Below are 19,403 nucleotides of genomic sequence, written 5' to 3'. Positions count from 1 at the left end.
GCAAAGTGTACCCTGGGCATCCCCTGAGGGGTCCCTGGCGCACCCCCCGTTGTGTCCTGTCCCCCGGAGGAGGCTCTGATAACCGGGGGGCCTTGGCTGGCAGTGGTCCCAGTGCGAGAGCCCTGGGATGTTACAGTCGTTCTAAATAGGCATTGTGGGTAAGAACAATGAACTCCGCCGAAAAAGCTGGGGGTCCCGGGGGGGGGGGGGGGGGGGGCAGTGGAGGAGTCTCCTGGGGGAACTAGGGAAGGGACCGGAGTCAAAATCGGTGGTGGCATCTCGAAGAAATCCTCCTCTTGACCCTCTGATGGCCGCCGTTCTTGCTGAAAAACGGAGACGGGGCCGGCCCCTGATGTCTGAGGCACGTGAAGAAAGTCTATCCGGCGGCAAGGAGGGGCCCTCCCCACCAGGGAGGCACCTAGAACATAGACCCTCGCGGGACAACAGCGACCCCGGTTCGCCACATGCCGCGCATTGGGACGGCCGCGGCATGCTTGGAGGCAAACGGGGGAGAGGGGGGGGGATGAGCTGCTACGGTGCCGGCAGAGAAATCGCGTTGCGGGGAGCGGGAAAACACCTCCGCTACACTGCTGCTCCAGGTGATTGGCAGCAGAGGAATGAGACCTCTCTGCTGCAGCGGCCCCGGGGAATGCGCGTCTCGGGGCCGGACGTGGCGAGGGGGGGGGGGGGGGGGGGAGAGGCTGGCACCACCAGCATCCACCTCCCTAAGAACAGTGAGAAGACCAGAACTTGTGAAAGAATTAAGAAATGAGAGGAAAATCACAAAGAACACTTACCCCACGGAGGGAGGAATGGGGGAGGGAGAGGTGACCAAACAGCACTATCTGCAAGCCACACAAAACTCCGACTAGAGCAGTGGTTCTCAACCTTTCTAATGCCGTGACCCCGCAATACAGTTCCTCATGTTGCGGTGACCCCTCGCCCCGCCCCGTGAGGGTGGGGTGAGGGCGGGGCTTTGGTCATATGGGGGCGGGGTTATGGATGGGGTTGGATTTTAGTGCACACTTATCATTTAATTATGACATTTATAATGTGAATGTAACTCAACTCACCATAGGTTCTCACATGCATGGCACACTGACCCATGATCGTCACGGGGCTAGATGTAAAAGTACAGTTTGTATCCACAGGAACCCCCCTGACCCACAATAATGGATGTAAAGCAGAATTATGACATTCCCCATACAACTCACCCTACAAAAAAGATATTCTGGTTCTGGTGACATCTCAGTAACAGCAACTCAAACTCCTTCTATTTCCAGGCTCAATAGCCCTACTTATGAAAAGACAGCAGTTTACCACCAATGCATGTCCTCTGAGAAAACACAACAAATAAGACCGATACAAACGCTTACATGCTAGCAAAATATCTCATCTCGGTAACAGACACAGAACCGACCTAACATACTCCCAGGATCTGTAGTAATGCACATAAACTAATCCGCACACAGTTACACCTGTATTATGGAATACACTCAAACAGGAGCAACCCTATCTATGAAAAGGCAACACCACAAATATTAAATCAGGTCCTAAAAACCAATACACCTTTTATTAGGAAAACAGAACTAGCAAGCAGCTATAGATCCCCACACAGAAATAATTGTAAAACTATACTAATAAGCAGAATAAATGTTTCAAAACAGCTATGAACATCCAACAATTAAAAACTCATAAAAACTATTAAACATTCTCCAAACACCAATAAAATATTTCAAAAAAGCAGACATCACACAATTAAAATGGCAGTCAAGAAAAATAAACTTAAAAAGCCACCTTTACTTACCCCCTCCAGCAGCTCTCCTACTCCCCTTCCCTGCAGGCCGTGGCACACACCAGAAGCAGCAGTAGAAGCTAAGCTCTATACTTATGGTGCTCTTCCTTAGTGCCCATGTCTCTCACACACACACACCATACCAGTCATGCCCCCATGACCAGTTTCTGTCTCTCACACACCAATCATCTCCCAAACAGTCTTTGGCACACACACACCAGTCACCTTCCTGAACAGTTTCTCTCATGCCATACACACACACACACACAGGCTTCCCACTCCCGTGTTCTACTTACATATATGGGCTTCTCACTCTCATAATCACTTTCTCTGTCTCTCTCTCTCTCACACACACACACACTCACTCACTCACCAGTCTCTCACTCCCATGCTTGTTCTCTCCACGTGCACAGGCTTCTCATTTGCTGAATCACATTCTCTCATATTCACACACACACACCAGTCTTTTTCTCTCACACGCACCATCACCTTATCAAGCAGTCTCTCTCTCTCATGCATGCACACTCACCCAGGTTTCTCACTCCCATGCTTTCTTTCACCCCCACAACACCAGGCTTCTTACGCCCATGCTTTCTCACATACCCAGACTTCTCACTTCCATGCTTTTTCTCTCTCTCACACACACACATCAGTCACCTCCCTGACTAATGTCTCACACTCTCACATACACATCGGTCATCTCCCTGATTAATCACTTTCATTGTCTCTCACACACACACACATCAGCTCTCTGACCAGTCAATCACACAGGCTGGCTGGCTGCTTCTCTCTCTTTCTCTCACTCACTTCCTCCCCCCCCCCCCAAGCACAAATGGGAGCTGCAGCAGCCTCCGCTGGCCAAGAAAGAAGAATCCCATCGGCCACGGGAGGCTCATGCTGCTGTCTCCTTTCTCCATTTCCGGCTGCTTCTATTGCTCGAGGACCGATGCTGCAGCCGCTGCTGCTACTTTTTCGCGCGGCTCTCTCTCCTTCCCGCGCACCGCGATTCACTTCCTGTTCCGGGTCACGGGAGGGGGGCAGGCGCAGGAAGAAGAAAAGGCCCAGCCACGGGTGCACAGCTTCTTCTAGCGCCGCTGCCGTTCCCGCTGGGCTTGAACGTGCTGACAGCCCGGCGGCAACGGCAGCGGGAGAGACCGGGAGCGCGCGACACAAGGCGACCCCTGTGTTTTGGGCGTTCGACCCCCGCCGGGGTCGCGACCCATAGGTTGAGAACCGCTGAACTAGAGGATCTAAAACTTTGTTTCCTCTGTCCCTTTCTTTTTTTTAATTTTTTTTTTTTAACAACTTGATGCAACCTTAAGACAAAACGAATAAGGCAAGTAGCAAGGAGGAAATATCCTCCAGACAGGGGAAGCACCAGGTTCCCCTACTCCTATCTGCTGGAGTCAGAAAGATACCGAGGATTAGCAGAGGGTGCACTGGTTAATATGACAGCACCCTCCGAAGCCTTGTCTGACTCCATCTGCTGGACGGGGGACATAACCCACCGTCTGGACTGATCCTGGTACGTACAGGGAAATTGCAGTTCAAAAGCGTCATCCAACCAACCTGAACAGCCTGGAGCAAATCTGCCAGGAAGAATGGGCAGAAATCACTCCCAGAGAGTGTCCCAAGCTGGTAGAAACTTACCCCAAGGGACTTAAAGCTGTTATTGCAGCAAAAGGTGGTCACACCAAGTGCTAGCCTGAAGGGGCTGAATACTTATGCAAGCACCATGTTTCAGGTTTTTATTTTCTCTTACAAAAATGCAGAGAAACAGTGAATTGTGACTTTGAAAATGTACTTTAAGGACATAGTGGTTTGGAATACACATATTGTCTGGAGCAATCTAGGTAAGTGAATTTGTAATGCACTCACACATGATGACTTTTTATGGTGACAAATACTTTTGGAAGCGACTGCATATACTGAATATTCCCCGTCACTATGTAAGCGCTGTGTGGTACTGCACACTCAGCACAAACACACAATACCCCGTGTTTGCAGCCCTCAATCTATACAGCGGATCTGAAAACTTCTTAGTAAAACACACGAGACCATCAATTATAATTAAGGCGGACCAACACTAACCAAGCTTTTAGGTCCTTACATTACCCTTTTAGTTGGATGTCTCAGCCCCAAAATATAATTAAAAAAAAACTTTTTATACTGCAATCAACAGTCCATAAACAAGATAAGACATCACCACTGATCTCCCCTCAAACGCTTCCCCATTATTCTCCCAGAGCTTGGACTGGTGCGGGACACCGTCATCAGGTTCATTTACCGATGAGTTGTTCTGACTTAGGGTGCTGCTCCCCATTCCCCCACCTTCATACCGCTGAAAGAAACATGCAGGAGTATCTCACCTTCTGGCAGATCCTTCACCACCACGGGGAGCTCCACCCACAGGGAGTTCACTGCCACCCAGGATCCCATGCCAAACAACGCCACCAGAATGTGCGAGACCAGCTCTCTGCCCGTCAAAGACGCCGGCATCTTCCTAATGCAGCCAGGGAACAAGGAGAGAGGAAAGGACAGAGATCAGAGTCTGCAAATATTCAGGTCCTGATTGACTTCCTGCACCACCAGCCTCTCCCGACTCAGCTAGCAACGGTGCAGGACATCCCTCCAGGAAGAGACTGCAGGGAATTCTCTATTACCAGAGGAGACAGCAGCAAAATACAGACAGTGTGACGGAGATGCTAGTGATAAAATGCAGAGTGGGGACGCACCAGTGATAAAATGCAGACAGAGTGGGGTCGTGAGAGTGATAAAATGCAGTCAGAGTGGGGAAGCGCCAGTGATAAAATGCAGAGAGTGGGGAAGTGCCAGTGATAAAATGCAGACAGAGTGGGGACGCGCCAGTGATAAAATGCAGACAGAGTGGGGACGCGCCAGTGATAAAATGCAGACAGAGTGGGGACGCGCCAGTGATAAAATGCAGTCAGAGTGGGGAAGTGCCAGTGATAAAATGCAGTCAGAGTGGGGACGCGCCAGTGATAAAATGCAGTCAGAGTGGGGAAGTGCCAGTGATAAAATGCAGACAGAGTGGGGACGCGCCAGTGATAAAATGCAGACAGAGTGGGTACACGCCAGTGATAAAATGCAGTCAGAGTGGGGACGCGCCAGTGATAAAATGCAGTCAGAGTGGGGACGCGCCAGTGATAAAATGCAGTCAGAGTGGGGACGCGCCAGTGATAAAATGCAGAGTGGGGACGTGCCAGTGATAAAATGCAGTCAGAGTGGGTACACGCCAGGGATAACGTGGAGAGCGCGAGGGGACGCGCCAGGGATAACGTGGAGAGAGAGCCTGGGGACGCGCCAGGGATAACGTGGAGAGCGCGAGGGGACTCGCCAGGGATAACGTGGAGAGCGCGAGGGGACGCGCCAGGGATAATGTGGAGAGCGAGCCAGGGGACGCGCCAGGGATAACGTGGAGAGAGAGCCTGGGGACGCGCCAGGGATAACGTGGAGCGAACAAGGGGACGCGCCAGGGATAACGTGGAGAGAGAGCAGAGTTGCTAACCTGTAACAGGAGTTCTCCTAGGACAGCAGGATGTTAGTCCTCACACGTGGGTGACATCACCCCCTTCAGTCTCGTAAGATAGCAAAATATGAGCGAAAAATTAAACAAAACGAAGGTGAGCCCAACATTGTGGGGAGGTGGGCAGGATTCCTGAGGACTAACATCCTGCTGTCCTAGGAGAACACATGTTACAGGTAAGCAACTCTGTTCTCCTAGGACAGTGATGGCCAAACCTTTTGAGTCAGTGTGTCAAAATTCAAAAAAACCCAAGCATAACTCGGGTGGTGTGTCACTTCTAGAAAATCCATAATTGTGATATTGTAGCTCTAATAATAACAAGTTATAATTTTAATATATGTACTGTATTTATTAATAAAGCAAAAACAAATAATTCTTTACCTTGCCTGCTTAGTGACTTTTTTGTTGCTGAATTTCGTCGGCTAAATCTTCAATTAAAACACTCTCTCCCCACCACCCCCCACCCCCCCTCCACACAAACTCTTACTCCCGTGGATTTTCTCATACACACTTCATGCTCTCACACTCACTGGCTCCCTCACATACACACAAACACATACACCCAGGCAGGCTCCCAGTCATTTTCACACCACTCCCGCTCCATCCTCCAGGCAGGCACCAATTCATTCTCACACACACAGACCCCCAGGCAGGCACCAATTCATTCTCACACACACAGACCCCCAGGAAGGCACCTATGCATTCACACACATACACCCCCAGGCAGAGTCCCATTCATTCACATGCACACATTAAAGGCAGACCCCCCTCTCTTTTGCCAGCAACTTCGGAACCTCTCTCATTCCTCTGCTGCCACTGTCACTGCTGCCACATGACTATTGGGGATGTTACTATTCTTGCACATTCCCAAAGATTACATGTGCCAGTCACTAAAAATATATATATTTTTTTAACCTTTGCTGTCTGATCTTAGTTTCTAATTGATTGGTCACAGGTTGTTTTTTTTTTTCCACCTTCCCTTTCTTATTTTTTCCACCTTCCCTTTCTTATTTTTTTTTTTTTTGCCAATTCCTTTTATATTGTCTTTTTTCTGTTTCTTTTCGCTCCATCTTCTTCCCTCAAACACACAGTCAGGTTCTCATTCTCACATGCATTTCTCACACACACACCCACACACACACACACAGCTCTCACTGGCACATGCTGTCTGACTCTCACACACCCAGGCTCTCTCTCACTCCCACATGCTGTCTTGCTCAAGCACAGGCTCTCACTGTCACATGCTCTCTCTCACACACACACAGGCTCTCACTGGCACATGTTGTCTAACTCTCACACACACAGGCTCTCACTGTCACATGCTCTCTCTCATACAATCATTCATACACACAGTCTCTCTCTTGCACATGCTGTCTAACTCTCACACACACAGGCTCTCTCTCACTCCCACATGCTGTCTTGCTCAAGCACATGCAGTCTCTGCAAACATTCAGGTCCTCACTCTCACACACAATCTCTCAACTCATCTCATACACGCGCGCACACACACAGACCCTCAGCTCTCTCTCACCTCTGGGCCTCCTCTTCGCGGGTCGCGCAGGATGGGCTCTGCAGCGGCCCTGCTACCGGGCTTCTTCCTCTTCTCGGGCCGCTGTGATTTGAGATTCGCGGCGGCCCGTAAGTGCAAGCGATGCTCCTCTTCTGCACGCGCTGATGCTTCACCCCTTCCTGCCCACGCGGCTCCGGCAACGTTTACTTCCGGGGCCGCACAGGCAGGAAGGAGGAGGAGCATCAGCGCGTTCAACACGATCTTTTTGTTTGGGCTGTGGTGACGTGAGCCTCACCACGGCCCTGCCTATCTGCCTGTCACTGCGCCGCATGCGCCTCCCTGCGCCCTGGGGCATTGGGGGGGGGGGGGGGGGGGTGGAGGGATACTAAAAAACTAAAAAAATAATTTTATAGGGTTGGCGCAGCCGAAAAAAAAAAAAATCGATAGTCCCAAAACGCTACGCGTGTCAGCAAAAACGGCTCGGCGTGTCACCTCTGACACGAGTGTCATAGGTTAGCCGTCACTGTCCTAGGACAAGCAGGATGGTAGTTCTCACGTGTGGGTGAGTACAGAGCTCCAGACTGCCTCCTGGCAACAGAGGGACCCACAGTGGCAGAACAAGGTGTCAACGGGCACAACACAACTGCGGCGTTGTGGAAGCAGGGGCAGTCTGGCCCCTCAGAGAGCACGATAAGAGACATTTGGGTTCAGGACTGGAATAGATTGTTCGGGACAGACTGACCAAAGGCACTGTCCTGACGACTATCCCTGTCGAGAAAGTAGAGAGCCGCAAATGTATGGCGTGAACACCAGGTTGCAGCTCTGCAGATTTTGGCAATAGGGACCACCCGCCTGTGGGCCACTGATGCCGCCATAGCCCGCAGAGAGTGAGCCTTCACCCTGGTAGCCAGCTGGAGGCCTGCCTACTCATAGCAAAGGCAATGCAATCCGCTAGCCAGTTGGAAAGGGTCTGCTTCCCCACAAAGAGCTGGGTGGACTGTCTGTGCCTCGCTGTACAATCCAAGTAGAAAGCGAGCGCCCATTTGCAGACCAGGGTGTGGAGAGCACGTTCCCCTGGGAGGGAATGAGGCCATGGGAAGAACATGAGAAGAGGATTGACTGGTTGATGTGGAAAGCAGTCACCACCTTCGGCAGAAGAAACGTTGGATGCGTGGAAGAATTTCGTGTAGGGAGCATACGTAACCAGGGCTTGGATCTCACTGACCCTGCGAGTGGAAGTGATCGCCACCAGGAACATAAAACTATCCAAGTGAGGAATTCAGGTCATGGGATTTGAGAGGCTGAACAGAGGTCACATGAGCCCCGCTAGGACAACGTTGAGATTCCACGGGGTTGCCGGCGGGTGAAGCGGGGGCTTCGGTTGGACCAGGCCCAGCATGAAATATCCGACCAGTGGCTGGACTGAGATGGGCACCCCAGCTGAACCCCTGGTGGTAGGCGCTGAGGTGTACTAGGACCGAGCTGATCTGGAGGCTCTACTTGGACAGATGCCACAGATAATCCAGCAGGCGGGGAAGCAGGCAGGAGGAAGGGTCCAGTCCATGGCCCCAGCACCAGGTGGAGAAACACTTCCAGCTATAAGATCTCAGAGTGGAAGGTTTCTGGGATTCAATCAAGACCCTGGAGACCCCCCCCCCGTCCAAGAGCTGCAGGGGTTGGAGGATCATGCACTCCTTGAAGGCCAGGGCCCAGAGGTTCGGGTGGCACAAGGTGCCCTGGTTCTGCGATAGGAAGTCGGGAGCCGTCCCCAGTGGAACCAGTGCACTCATGGACAGGTCCTGGAGCAGAAGAAACCACACCTGCCTTGGCCAGGAAGATGCCACCAGGATCATGGTCCCCCCGTCCTCTCGCAGCTTCATCAGAGTCTTCGAGAGGAGTGGAATTGGGGGGTACGCGTACTGGAGGCCTTGTTCCCAGTGAAGGGAGAAGGTGTTCCAGGCCAGCCGGTCCTTCCCCAGGATCAGGGACAAACATGCTCACCTTGTGACTGTGGGGAGAGGCGAACAGGTCCATGTCTGGCCTGCCCAACGACAGAATAGGCTGGCTGTCACAGCTGAGTTCAAGGACCACTCATGTGGTTAGAAGGACCGGCTGAGGTGGTCCGCCAACATGATTTGGTGGCCCGGCATGTATGTGGCCCGCAGGTACATCCCTTTGGAGACAAAACCAATCCCAGACCTACCGGAAGAGGGTGAAGGAGCCCGTGCCTCCCTGCTTGTTGATGTACCAGATAACCACCTGGTTGTCTGTTTTGATGAGGACAACTTTGGAGGACAACCTGTCCTGGAAGGCCCACAGGGCATACCGGATCGCCCGCAATTCCAGAAAGTTTATCTGGCAGTGGGATTCAGCCGCAGTAAAAAAAAAAAAAGGTCCTAAGTATGCAGGCCGTCCCTGTGGGCCCCCACCCCTGAGGTGAGGGATCGGTGGTGAGGGTCACCTGGGGCGGAGCAGGCTGGAATGGGAGTCCTATTTCCAGATTGGATAGGACTTCCCACTAGGCTAGGGAAAATGGAGAGGGTCTGTGACAGTCACCGGCGCTTCCAGATCCTGGGATACCTGTCGCCACTGACACCGTAAGGCCCACTGCGGGTCCCTCATGCGGAGGCGAGCCAAGGGGGTCATGTGGACTGAGGCCATCATATGGCCCAGCAGCAGAAGGGCTGGTACTGTCACCCGGTTGCAAACGAGGGTAGCCAGCGAAGAGAAGGCGACCGCTCGATCCCTGGACAGAAAGGCTTTCGCCTGTCCTGTATCCAACCTGGCACCGATGAAGTCCAGCTGTGGAGATGGATTGAGGTGTGAATTGGGAAGCTGACAATGAATCCCAGGGTCTGTAAGGTGTTGACTGTCAAGGCTAGAGCATTCATGGCCTCGGAGTGTGAATCATCCAGATCAGCCAGTCGTCCAGGTATTGAAAGACGTGGACCGAGCGGCACCTGAGGTAGGCAGCCACCACTGCCAATCACTTCGTGATGATGTATGGGGCTGATGCCAGCCCAAAGGGCAGCACTTTGTACTGAAAATGAGCCGTCCCCACCAGAAAGCAGAAGTACTTCCTGTGGCTGGAGACAATTGCAATATGGACGTAAGCCTCCTTCAAGTCGAGGAGAGTAGAGCCAGTCTCCTCTTCGGAGGAGTGGAATCAGATTGCCCAGAGAGACCATCTTGAATTTTTCTCTTACGAGAAAACAGTTTAACACCCTGAGGTCGAGCATGGGGGCAAGCCGCCGTTCCTCTTTGGAATGAGGAAGTATCTCGAGTAGAAGCCGTGCCCCCACTGCTTGCGGGGAACCGACTCTACCGTACACTCCACTAGAAGGGCAGAAGGTTCTGACTGGAAGATGGTCTGATGGTTGGACAAATCCCACAATGGACATGGGGAGTGGTCTCTGGGAGCCTGCTGAAGTTCAAGCGGTAGCCCTGGTGGACAATGGATAGGACCAACCAGTCCGAAGTGATCCCTTCCCAGCGACTGGCGAAGTGAAGGAGCCTGCCACCGACTGGGGAATTGGCCGCCATGAGAACCGGCGTTTGGCTTGTGCCCCCTCGCCGCCAGTCAAAAAGCCGGGGGGACAGGGCCTGTTGTGGGACTGGTTGGGCCCTCGGTATCTGCTGCTGCTGCCGGCTGCGGTCTCTGGTATTGGGCCGGGGTGGCCGGGTACGGGCAGCTGGAGGGAAGTACTTCTTTGGCCAGTAGAAGGGCTTCGAGAGCCTGGCCTGGAAGACTTCCTAGTAGAAGGGGCCTCAGAGGGGCTGGCGGAGAATTGTCGAAGGGTATCATGCTGATCCTTCAGTTGCCCATGACCTCCTTCACCTTGTCCCCAAACATAAGAACATAAGAAATTGCTATGCTGGGTCAGGCCAAGGGTCCATTAAGCCCAGCATCCTGTTTCCAACAGAGGCCAATCCAGGCCATAAGAACCTGGCAAGTACCCAAAAACTAAGAAGATCCCGTGATACTGATGCCTGTAATAGCAGAGGCCATTCCCTAAGTCAACTTGATTAATAGCAGTTAATGGACTTCTCCTCCAAGAACTTACCCAAACTTTTTTTAAACCCAGCTACACTAACTGCACTAACCACATCCTCTGGCAACAAATTCCAGAGCTTTATTGTGCGTTGAGTGAAAAAGAATTTTCTACGATTAGTTTTAAATGTGCCACATGCTAACTTCATGGAGTGCCCCCTAGTCTTTCTACTATCCGAAAGAGTAAATAACCGAGTCACATCTACTCGTTCAAGACCTCTCATGATTTTAAACACCTCTATCATATGCCCCCACAGTCGTCTCTTCTCCAAGCTGAACAGTCCTAACCTCTTCAGCCTTTCCTCATAGGGGAGCTGTTCCATCCCCTTTATCATTTTGGTTGCCCTTCTCTGTACCTTCTCCATCGCAATTATATCTTTATTGAGATGCGGCGACCAGAATTGTACACAGTATTCAAGGTGCGGTCTCACCATGGAGCGATACAGAGGCATTATGACATTTTCCGTTTTACTCACCATTCCCTTCCTAATAATTCCTAAAGTTCTGTTTGCTTTGACTGCTGCAGCACACTGAGCCACCGATTTCAAAGTATTATCCACTATGATGCCTAGATCTTTTTCTGGGTGGTAGCTCCTAATATGGAAGATTTGGCAGCTGGTATTCAATGCCAAGAAGTGCAGAGTCAAACATCTGGGATGCAATAATCCAAAAGAGCTGTGTGTGATTTGGAGGGGGGGTAAGGCTGATGTATCTGCTTTCCAGAAAATAACAGGGTGCTCTCCAAGTTGAAAATATTACCTTCATCGGATGGGAGCATTGATATCGCCATACAAAGCAACAAATTGGGCTAATTTGCATTTCTATTTAAAAAATATTTGTGAGACCTGAGTATTGTTTAACAGTTCAAATGTTTCTGTATCACTACTCATTTATTAAGAATCTGTTTACTGTTCTTACTAATGCCTAGTTACAAGATATTATTCACTTTTGTAAACCGTTATGATGGCTCAACCAAATAATGGTATATAAAACTCATCAAATAAATAAATAAATAAATTTAGTACATTTTTAATATCTTTTGGCTTCTGTTTACATTTTTTTTTATTAGGTAGCTGTATACATTTTTCTTGAGGGAGTCCAGTTGCCGGTGAGTATTGGTGACGTATAAATGCTTTTGAAGGATTTCATCCTCTAATAAACAGCGGTCTTAATATCCCGGATAGTTTTTACCCCACACTGGATTATTGCTTCATATTGGCGATATGAATGCTCTCATATGATGAAGGCAATATCCTCAATCCAGGAACACCCTATCACCCTCTGGAAAGCATGAAAGACTGGATTGCGATTGATCACATTTTTTGTATGTTTTTATAGGTTGTCTTGATACTTTTGAGGAGAACAGTGAGATCTGGAGCTGATTGAGAGTAATGATGCAGGCGTGTACTTAAAGTACCTCTTTTGACTGATATTGATTCAAATAACACTGGTAAGCAGTGTTTCTCAAATACATATTTCTTTGGGTTAGAATATAATAAAATAATAATTATTTCTCTCCTGTGCAGGGGAGGTCCACAAGTCTGTCCCGCACCTCCGGTCGGAGGCTCTAAGCCAAGACAGCCGTCTGGTGCTGAAGCCCCTGGTGGCTAGGCGGGCTGTGGTTTCAAAGACGTTGTAGGTCGACCTGACCTCGTGTCTACCAGCCTCAAGGCCCAGCGTGGCAATGGCCGCGAGGGACTTCCTGCTGTTGCTGGGGGAGGCGCCCCACAAACTCTTGGACCTGCTTCCACAGCTTGCGGTCATATTGGGTTATGTACAGCTGGTAGGCCCAATACAAGCCACCAGCATAGCCCCTTGGAACATTTTTCTCCCAATAACAATCGAGCTCCCTATGTTCGTGCCCCTGGGGGCAGAAACATATGTCCGGGAGCGTCTGGCCTTTTTGAGTGTGGACTCCACCACCGCCAACTGATGGGGTAAGTGCCACCATTCAAAGCCTACTGCCTGTTCACTGGGGCCACCGATACTGGGTGTTCCTACATATGGAGGAGGAGCTCCTTAAGGATGTCGTGGACTGGCATCGCCACAATCTCTTTTGGAGCATCGATGAACTGGAGGACTTCCAGTATCTTATGACAGGAGTCCTCCTTCGACAGGAGCTGGAAGGGTGTGGCTTCAGCCATGACCCTCACAAAGCTGGCGAACGACAAGTTCTCAGGCAGGGAGCGGCGCCACTCCTCCGGAGGGGAAGGCTCCAAGAGGGGGTCATCTGAGAACTCGGACGATACGTCAGAGGAGTCATAGAGGCCCTCCTCCTCACTAGGATCTGGACGCTGAGGAAGGGGACCGGGAGGGGCACTAGGCCCGGGCCCCAAAGGCACCGACAGAATCGATGGGCCCTCAGGCATCGAGGGGGGCATCGGCCATGGTACACCGGTGTACCCAGCAGTGGCCTGGGGAACCGCAGGCATGGGCACCCGGTCCCCATGGCCTCATCCTCCTTGGAGGACCTGGGAATTGGGATTGCTCCGGTGGAAGGCATCGGTGGCTGAGGAGGCAATGAGGGCCTCTCGGGCACCGATTGTATTGGTAGGGCGCCAAGAAGGATGTCCAGATGCTCCAACAGAGGTGAGAATATTGAAGGCGGAGACTCGGGCACTGGTATGGGGGCTGGTGGCACCAACAGCTCGACTCTCTGAAGCGCTTTGAGCACCACCAATTGCACCCTGTGGTCCAGCTCCTCCTGGAAGTCCTGTGAAGTAAGGACTGAAGAAGGGGGACAAGGCGTTGCCAGCACACCCTCGGAGGGAACCTGAGGGGGCACGGCGCCCAGCACCGTTGCCGGTGGGGAACGCCTCGGGCTTCCGGGGGCACCGGAGGATGGGGCTTCTGGTGGCCAGTGCCCCTTTGATGGCAGCTCGGCAGATGCCGATGCCACTCCAGAACCGGAATCATAATGAGATGGTGACCGGTGTCGATGCTTCCTGGCTTTCTGGTGCTCGGTCTGGTCTTTACCCGGCGCTGAGGATGATGATGACCCCCCCCGAGCTTGGGGGGAGGAGAGAAACCCCCAAGGATCAATCTCCTTCTCCACGATCCTTAGGAGTACTGGAGAGCGGAACCGCCAGGGGATTCCCCACAGTCTTTTGGCGTAGAAGACACCGATGCCGAAGCGGAGGGTTTCGTGGAGCCAAAAAGCTTCTCCATTTTATCCAGGCAAGCACAAAGCCCTGTGAGGTTCATTTGATCATACAAATGACACCCTCGGACGTTATGAGGCCACCAGGCAGAGGATACAGACCTCATGCGGATCCGTGACGGACATGATCCGCGGGCACTGGGGGCATCGCCGAAAACCCAGTGACACCATCGAGAAAGGAGACCCGTGCATGGTTGATGACCGACGGGGACCGAGAAGCGGGAGTTGTGAATCGACCGTGAATAACGATAGCCAAAGCTATGGGCACCTATCGGAGGACCCGACTGAAGGGGGACCGGATGCAGAAAAAGGAAAAAACCCCGAAATTATGCGAAGATGCTATCAAGGGTTTGGAGCTCCACAACTGCAAGGCTACTGCACCGTGGAAAAGAAGAGACTGAAGGGGGAGCTCACATGGACGTGCGGATAGCGGCAGGCTGGGCAAAGGTTTTCCGTGCTGGGCTCCATCTGATGATGTCACCCACATGTGAGAACTAGCAGGATGCTTGTCCTGGGAGAACGTGAGAACAAGCCAGTGATAACGTGGACAGTGCCTGGGGACGCACCAGTGATAGCGTGGAGAGAGCCTTGGAACGTGCTATTGATATCGTGGAGAAAACGTGGAGATGCGCCAGTGATAGCATGGAGAGAGCCTTGGAATGTGCCAGTGATAACGAGGAGCGAGCGAGGCGACACGCCAGTGATACATAGAAACATAGAAATGACGGCAGAAGAAGACCAAATGGCCCATCCAGTCTACCCAGCAAGCTTCACACATTTTTTCTCTCATACTTATCTGTTTCTCTTAGCTCTTGGTTCTATTTCCCTTCCACCCCCACCTTTAATGTAGAGAGCAGTGATGGAGCTGCATCCAAGTGAAATATCTAGCTTGATTAGTTAGGGGTAGTAGCCGCCGCAATAAGCAAGCTACACCCATGCTTATTTGTTTTACCCAGACTATGTTATTCAGCCCTTATCGGTTGTTTTTCTTCTCCCCTGCCGTTGAAGCAGGGAGCTATGCTGGATATGCGTGAAGTATCAGTCTTCTCCCATGCCGTTGAAGCAGAGAGCCATGCTGGATGTGCATCGAAAGTGAAGTATCAGGCACATTTGGTTTGGGGTAGTAACCGCCATAACAAGCTACTCCCCGCTTTGTGAGTGCGAACCCTCTTTTCTGATAACGAGGAGAGAGCCTGGCGACGCGCCAGTGATTACGTGGAGAGAGCGAGGGGACGTGCCAGTGATAACGAGGAGAGAGCGCGAGGGGACGTGCCAGTGATAACGAGGAGAGCGCGCGAGGGGACGCGCCAGTGATAACGAGGAGAGAGTGCGAGGGGACGCGCCAGTGATAACGAGGAGAGAGTGCGAGGGGACGCGCCAGTGATAACGTGGAGAGAGCCTGGGGACGCGCCAGTGGTAACGAGGAGAGAGCCTGGGGACGCGCCAGTGGTAACGAGGAGAGCGCGAGGGGACGCGCCAGGGATAACGTGGAGAGAGCGAGGGGACGCGCCAGTGATAACGTGGAGAGAGCGAGGGGACGCGCCAGTGATAACGTGGTCTTTTATACCAGAGGGTATGGTGTAAGGGGCCAGCACGGTAACCCTGACAGTAATGGTAAACAGTAAACTCTTTACTTACATGTGAGAGCCTGCAAAACAATGTTTGTAATAAAAACGATCCTTTTCAAACCAGTCTCAGATAAAATATTTTTCAAGCCATATTCCCGAATGACGTGCAGGTTCAGAGCGCTGCTGCCTCTCTCATGAGAGCCTGTGAAAGTTACAAAATAAAAGAAAACATGCATTGCATGGTAAGTGATAAAACTGCAAAGGAAAACCAGGAAAGGTGCGTCAGAGCCTCCTACATGTGAGGTCTCCTGCCGTCCCTGACTGAGAAACAAACACGCTCTGCCCTGCTGCAAACACCGTGGCTATCTTTTCCCCTGATGGCGTTTGCACTAAGCGCAAAGCTTTGCTTTGATTTCTGGCCACAGAGATTTGTGGCTGCTCATACCATAGAAATTAAAAGAGATTTGAAAATGACTAACTGGTAGCAGACTGTCTATTTATTTATTTATTTACATACCGATGAACGTTGGGAACATCTCATTGGTTCGCATTAAATCGAAAATCAGCAACAAGTGCTTTACAGTGTAACAAAGAACATGAGAGTATACAGACAGGGTAACATTGCAAGGATTCACAACTTATGAATAAAATACGAAGCTTAACAATATCATTTTTACAAGAGAATTACTCTTTACAGAAGTGTCGAGAAGGCCAGTGGGGATAGGCGTTATGGGAGGGAGGTGTGTTGTTCCGAGTAGGCTTGTTTGAAAAGGAAAGTTCTCAGGTCTTGTTTAAAGTTTTTCGGCATGCTTCCTGACGTAGAGAGGGGGGGGGGGGGAGCTTGTTCCAGACACTGAATTCCAATTTTAAAAAGGAAGTTTCAGTCAATGCACAATTAAGCTGTGGAATGTGCAGAGAAATTTCTAGGCAAGTCGTGTGAATGAACCTAAAACAGTTCTGGATAAATTCCAGGAGAAGGGGCCGTTAACAAGAATTAGCCAGACAGACTTGGGTGTGGGATTTTCTCTGCACGATCTGCTGACTTCCAAGTGATCTGGATTGGCCAGTGATGGAGGGAATTTGTGACACCAGAATGTGAATATTCTTTGTTGCATGCTGAGTAGTAAGGGGAAGCTCCTAATTCTACTCTGCACCCAGTATTAGGGGAGTTTCTGAGGGCAGGGAGTGTTACAGAGCTGGTAGTGCAGGGAGTTTGTGTCTCTGTTACTGAGGTGACACCAGAATGTGAATATTCTTTGTTGCATGCTGAGTAGTAAGGGGAAGCTCCTAATTCTGCTCTGCACCCAGTATTAGGGGAGTTTCTGAGGGCAGGGAGTGTTACAGAGCTGGTAGTGCAGGGAGTTTGTGTCTCTGTTACTGAGGTGACACCAGAATGTGAATATTCTTTGTTGCATGGTGAGTAGTAAGGGGAAGCTCCTAATTCTGCTCTGCACCCAGTATTAGGGGAGTTTCTGAGGACAGGGAGTGTTACAGAGTTGGTAGTGCAGGGAGTTTGTGTCTCTGTTACTGAGGTGACACCAGAATGTGAATATTCTTTGTTGCATGGTGAGTAGTAAGGGGAAGCTCCTAATTCTGCTCTGCACCCAGTATTAGGGGAGTTTCTGAGGGCAGGGAGTGTTACAGAGCTGGGGGTGCAGGGTGTGGTGTTGTGTCACAGAGTGCTGGTAGTGCAGGGAGTTTGTGTCTCTGTTACTGAGGTGACACCAGAATGTGAATATTCTTTGTTGCATGGTGAGTAGTAAGGGGAAGCTCCTAATTCTGCTCTGCACCCAGTATTAGGGGAGTTTCTGAGCACAGGGAGTGTTACAGAGCTGGTAGTGCAGGGTGTGGTGTTGTGTCACAGAGTGCTGGTAGTGGAGGGAGTTTGTGTCTCTGTTACTGAGGTGACACCAGAATGTGAATATTCTTTGTTGCATGGTGAGTAGTAAGGGGAAGCTCCTAATTCTGCTCTGCACCCAGTATTAGGGGAGTTTCTGAGGGCAGGGAGTGTTACAGAGCTGGGGGTGCAGGGTGTGGTGTTGTGTCACAGAGTGCTGGTAGTGCAGGGAGTTTGTGTCTCTGTTACTGAGGTGACACCAGAATGTGAATATTCTTTGTTGCATGGTGAGTAGTAAGGGGAAGCTCCTAATTCTGCTCTGCACCCAGTATTAGGGGAGTTTCTGAGGACAGGGAGTGTTACAGAGCTGGTAGTGCAGGGAGTTTGTGTCTCTGTTACTGAGGTGACACCAGAATGTGAATATTTTTGTTGCATGGTGAGTAGTAAGGGGAAGCTCCTAATTCTGCTCTGCACCCAGTATTAGGGGAGTTTCTGAGGACAGGGAGTGTTACAGAGCTGAGGGTGCAGGGTGTGATGTGTCACAGAGTGCTGGTAGTGCAGGGAGTTTGTGTCTCTGTTACTGAGGTGACAAAGAAAAACACGGGGGTAACCTGCACGGAGCGGCAGTTACTGCCCTTAACAGAAACATGGGGGTAACCTGCACAGAGCAGCAGTTACTGCCCTTAACAGAAACACGGGGGTAACCTGCACGGAGCGGCAGTTACTACCCTTAACAGAAACACAGGGGTAACCTGCACGGAGCGGCAGTTACTGCCCTTAACATAAACACAGGGGTAACCTGCAGGGAGCGGCAGTTACTACCCTTAACAGAAACACAGGGGTAACCTGCACGGAGCGGCAGTTACTGCCCTTAACAGAAACATGGGGGTAACCTGCATGGAGAGGCAGTTACTGCCCTTAACAGAAACACAGGGGTAACCTGCACGGAGCGGCAGTTACTGCCCTTAACAGAAACATGGGGGTAACCTGCACGGAGCGGCAGTTACTGCCCTTAACAGAAACATGGGGGTAACCTGCACGGAGCGGCAGTTACTGCCCTTAACAGAAACACGGGGGTAACCTGCATGGAGCAGCAGTTACTGCCCTCCCCCCCCCCCTCCCCGCCATCTGTTAAAGAATTTTCTGGGCAGACTGGATGGGGCATGTGGGGGTCTCTTTACTGTTATCCCTAATGTTGCTCTATGGATTCACTTCTTCCTCTCGCTATCTCAACCTCTGTTTAACGACTCTCGTTTAGTGAGGGCACGGGGCAATGGGGACTGGATTTGATCTTTCCCCCTATAGGAGTTACAGTAATCAGGACATGTCTGGCTGCCGGCCTTTCCTGGGGACACTTTTAATAGCTTCTGTTACTCCCAGAGCTGTAATTGGGATTCCCTTGCTGTTATCTCAAGCTCCTCTTAAACCTGAGTGAAAACCAAGACTGAAAACTAAATCAATAAACAAATCAAAGCACTGGATTCCCTTTGGGCAGGTCACAACTGCAGCCTTTCACAGTCTCCGTGGATATTCACTCTCTTAATAACCCTTCCGGTTTCATTCCTTCCTCTTAGTACAACTTCTGAAGACATTTTCATGAACTATTTTCCTGTTTTTTAATCTAATTTCCAAAAAGGAAAAAAAACAGGAAAAATATCACCACATATTCAACAGCTGCATAAGGAAACAGCTTCACAGCAAAACACAATAAACAGGCATGAAGGGGAGCAGCAGAACAATACAAGAAAACAAAACAAGGAAGAAGGGGAAAAACTTCACTTAAACGCCATCCCTGCCGCTCACCCAGAAGCCCAGAGCCAGACCAGTGATCTGCATCTGTAAAGATAAACCTGCTCTTGCAATGGAGATTTCATGCCCTTGAGGGCATAATATGATAAGAGACATTTAAAATCTCAAAGGTTTCCATACACAGGC

The 19,403-nt window shown here is 50.8% G+C and overlaps 1 protein-coding gene across 5 annotated transcripts in view; it reads right to left on the bottom strand.

Moving 5' to 3' along the window:
- SLC52A2 (solute carrier family 52 member 2) overlaps nucleotides 1–19,403 on the bottom strand; it is a 91,801-nt gene that overhangs the window by 58,626 nt on the left and 13,772 nt on the right. For all 5 annotated transcript variants that reach the window (XM_029592304.1, XM_029592303.1, XM_029592301.1 and 2 more), the window contains 2 exons: nucleotides 15,702–15,833; nucleotides 4,165–4,298 (listed from right to left, as the gene is read on the bottom strand). In XM_029592304.1, coding sequence (XP_029448164.1) covers nucleotides 4,165–4,298; nucleotides 15,702–15,703 — 136 coding nt within the window. In that variant the 5' untranslated portion in view covers nucleotides 15,704–15,833. The remainder of the gene's footprint in view (nucleotides 1–4,164; nucleotides 4,299–15,701; nucleotides 15,834–19,403) is intronic.

This window comes from Rhinatrema bivittatum, chromosome 2 (genome assembly GCF_901001135.1).
Source record: "Rhinatrema bivittatum chromosome 2, aRhiBiv1.1, whole genome shotgun sequence".
NCBI lineage: Eukaryota > Metazoa > Chordata > Amphibia > Gymnophiona > Rhinatrematidae > Rhinatrema > Rhinatrema bivittatum.
This window is presented reverse-complemented; position numbering and strand designations above follow the sequence as displayed.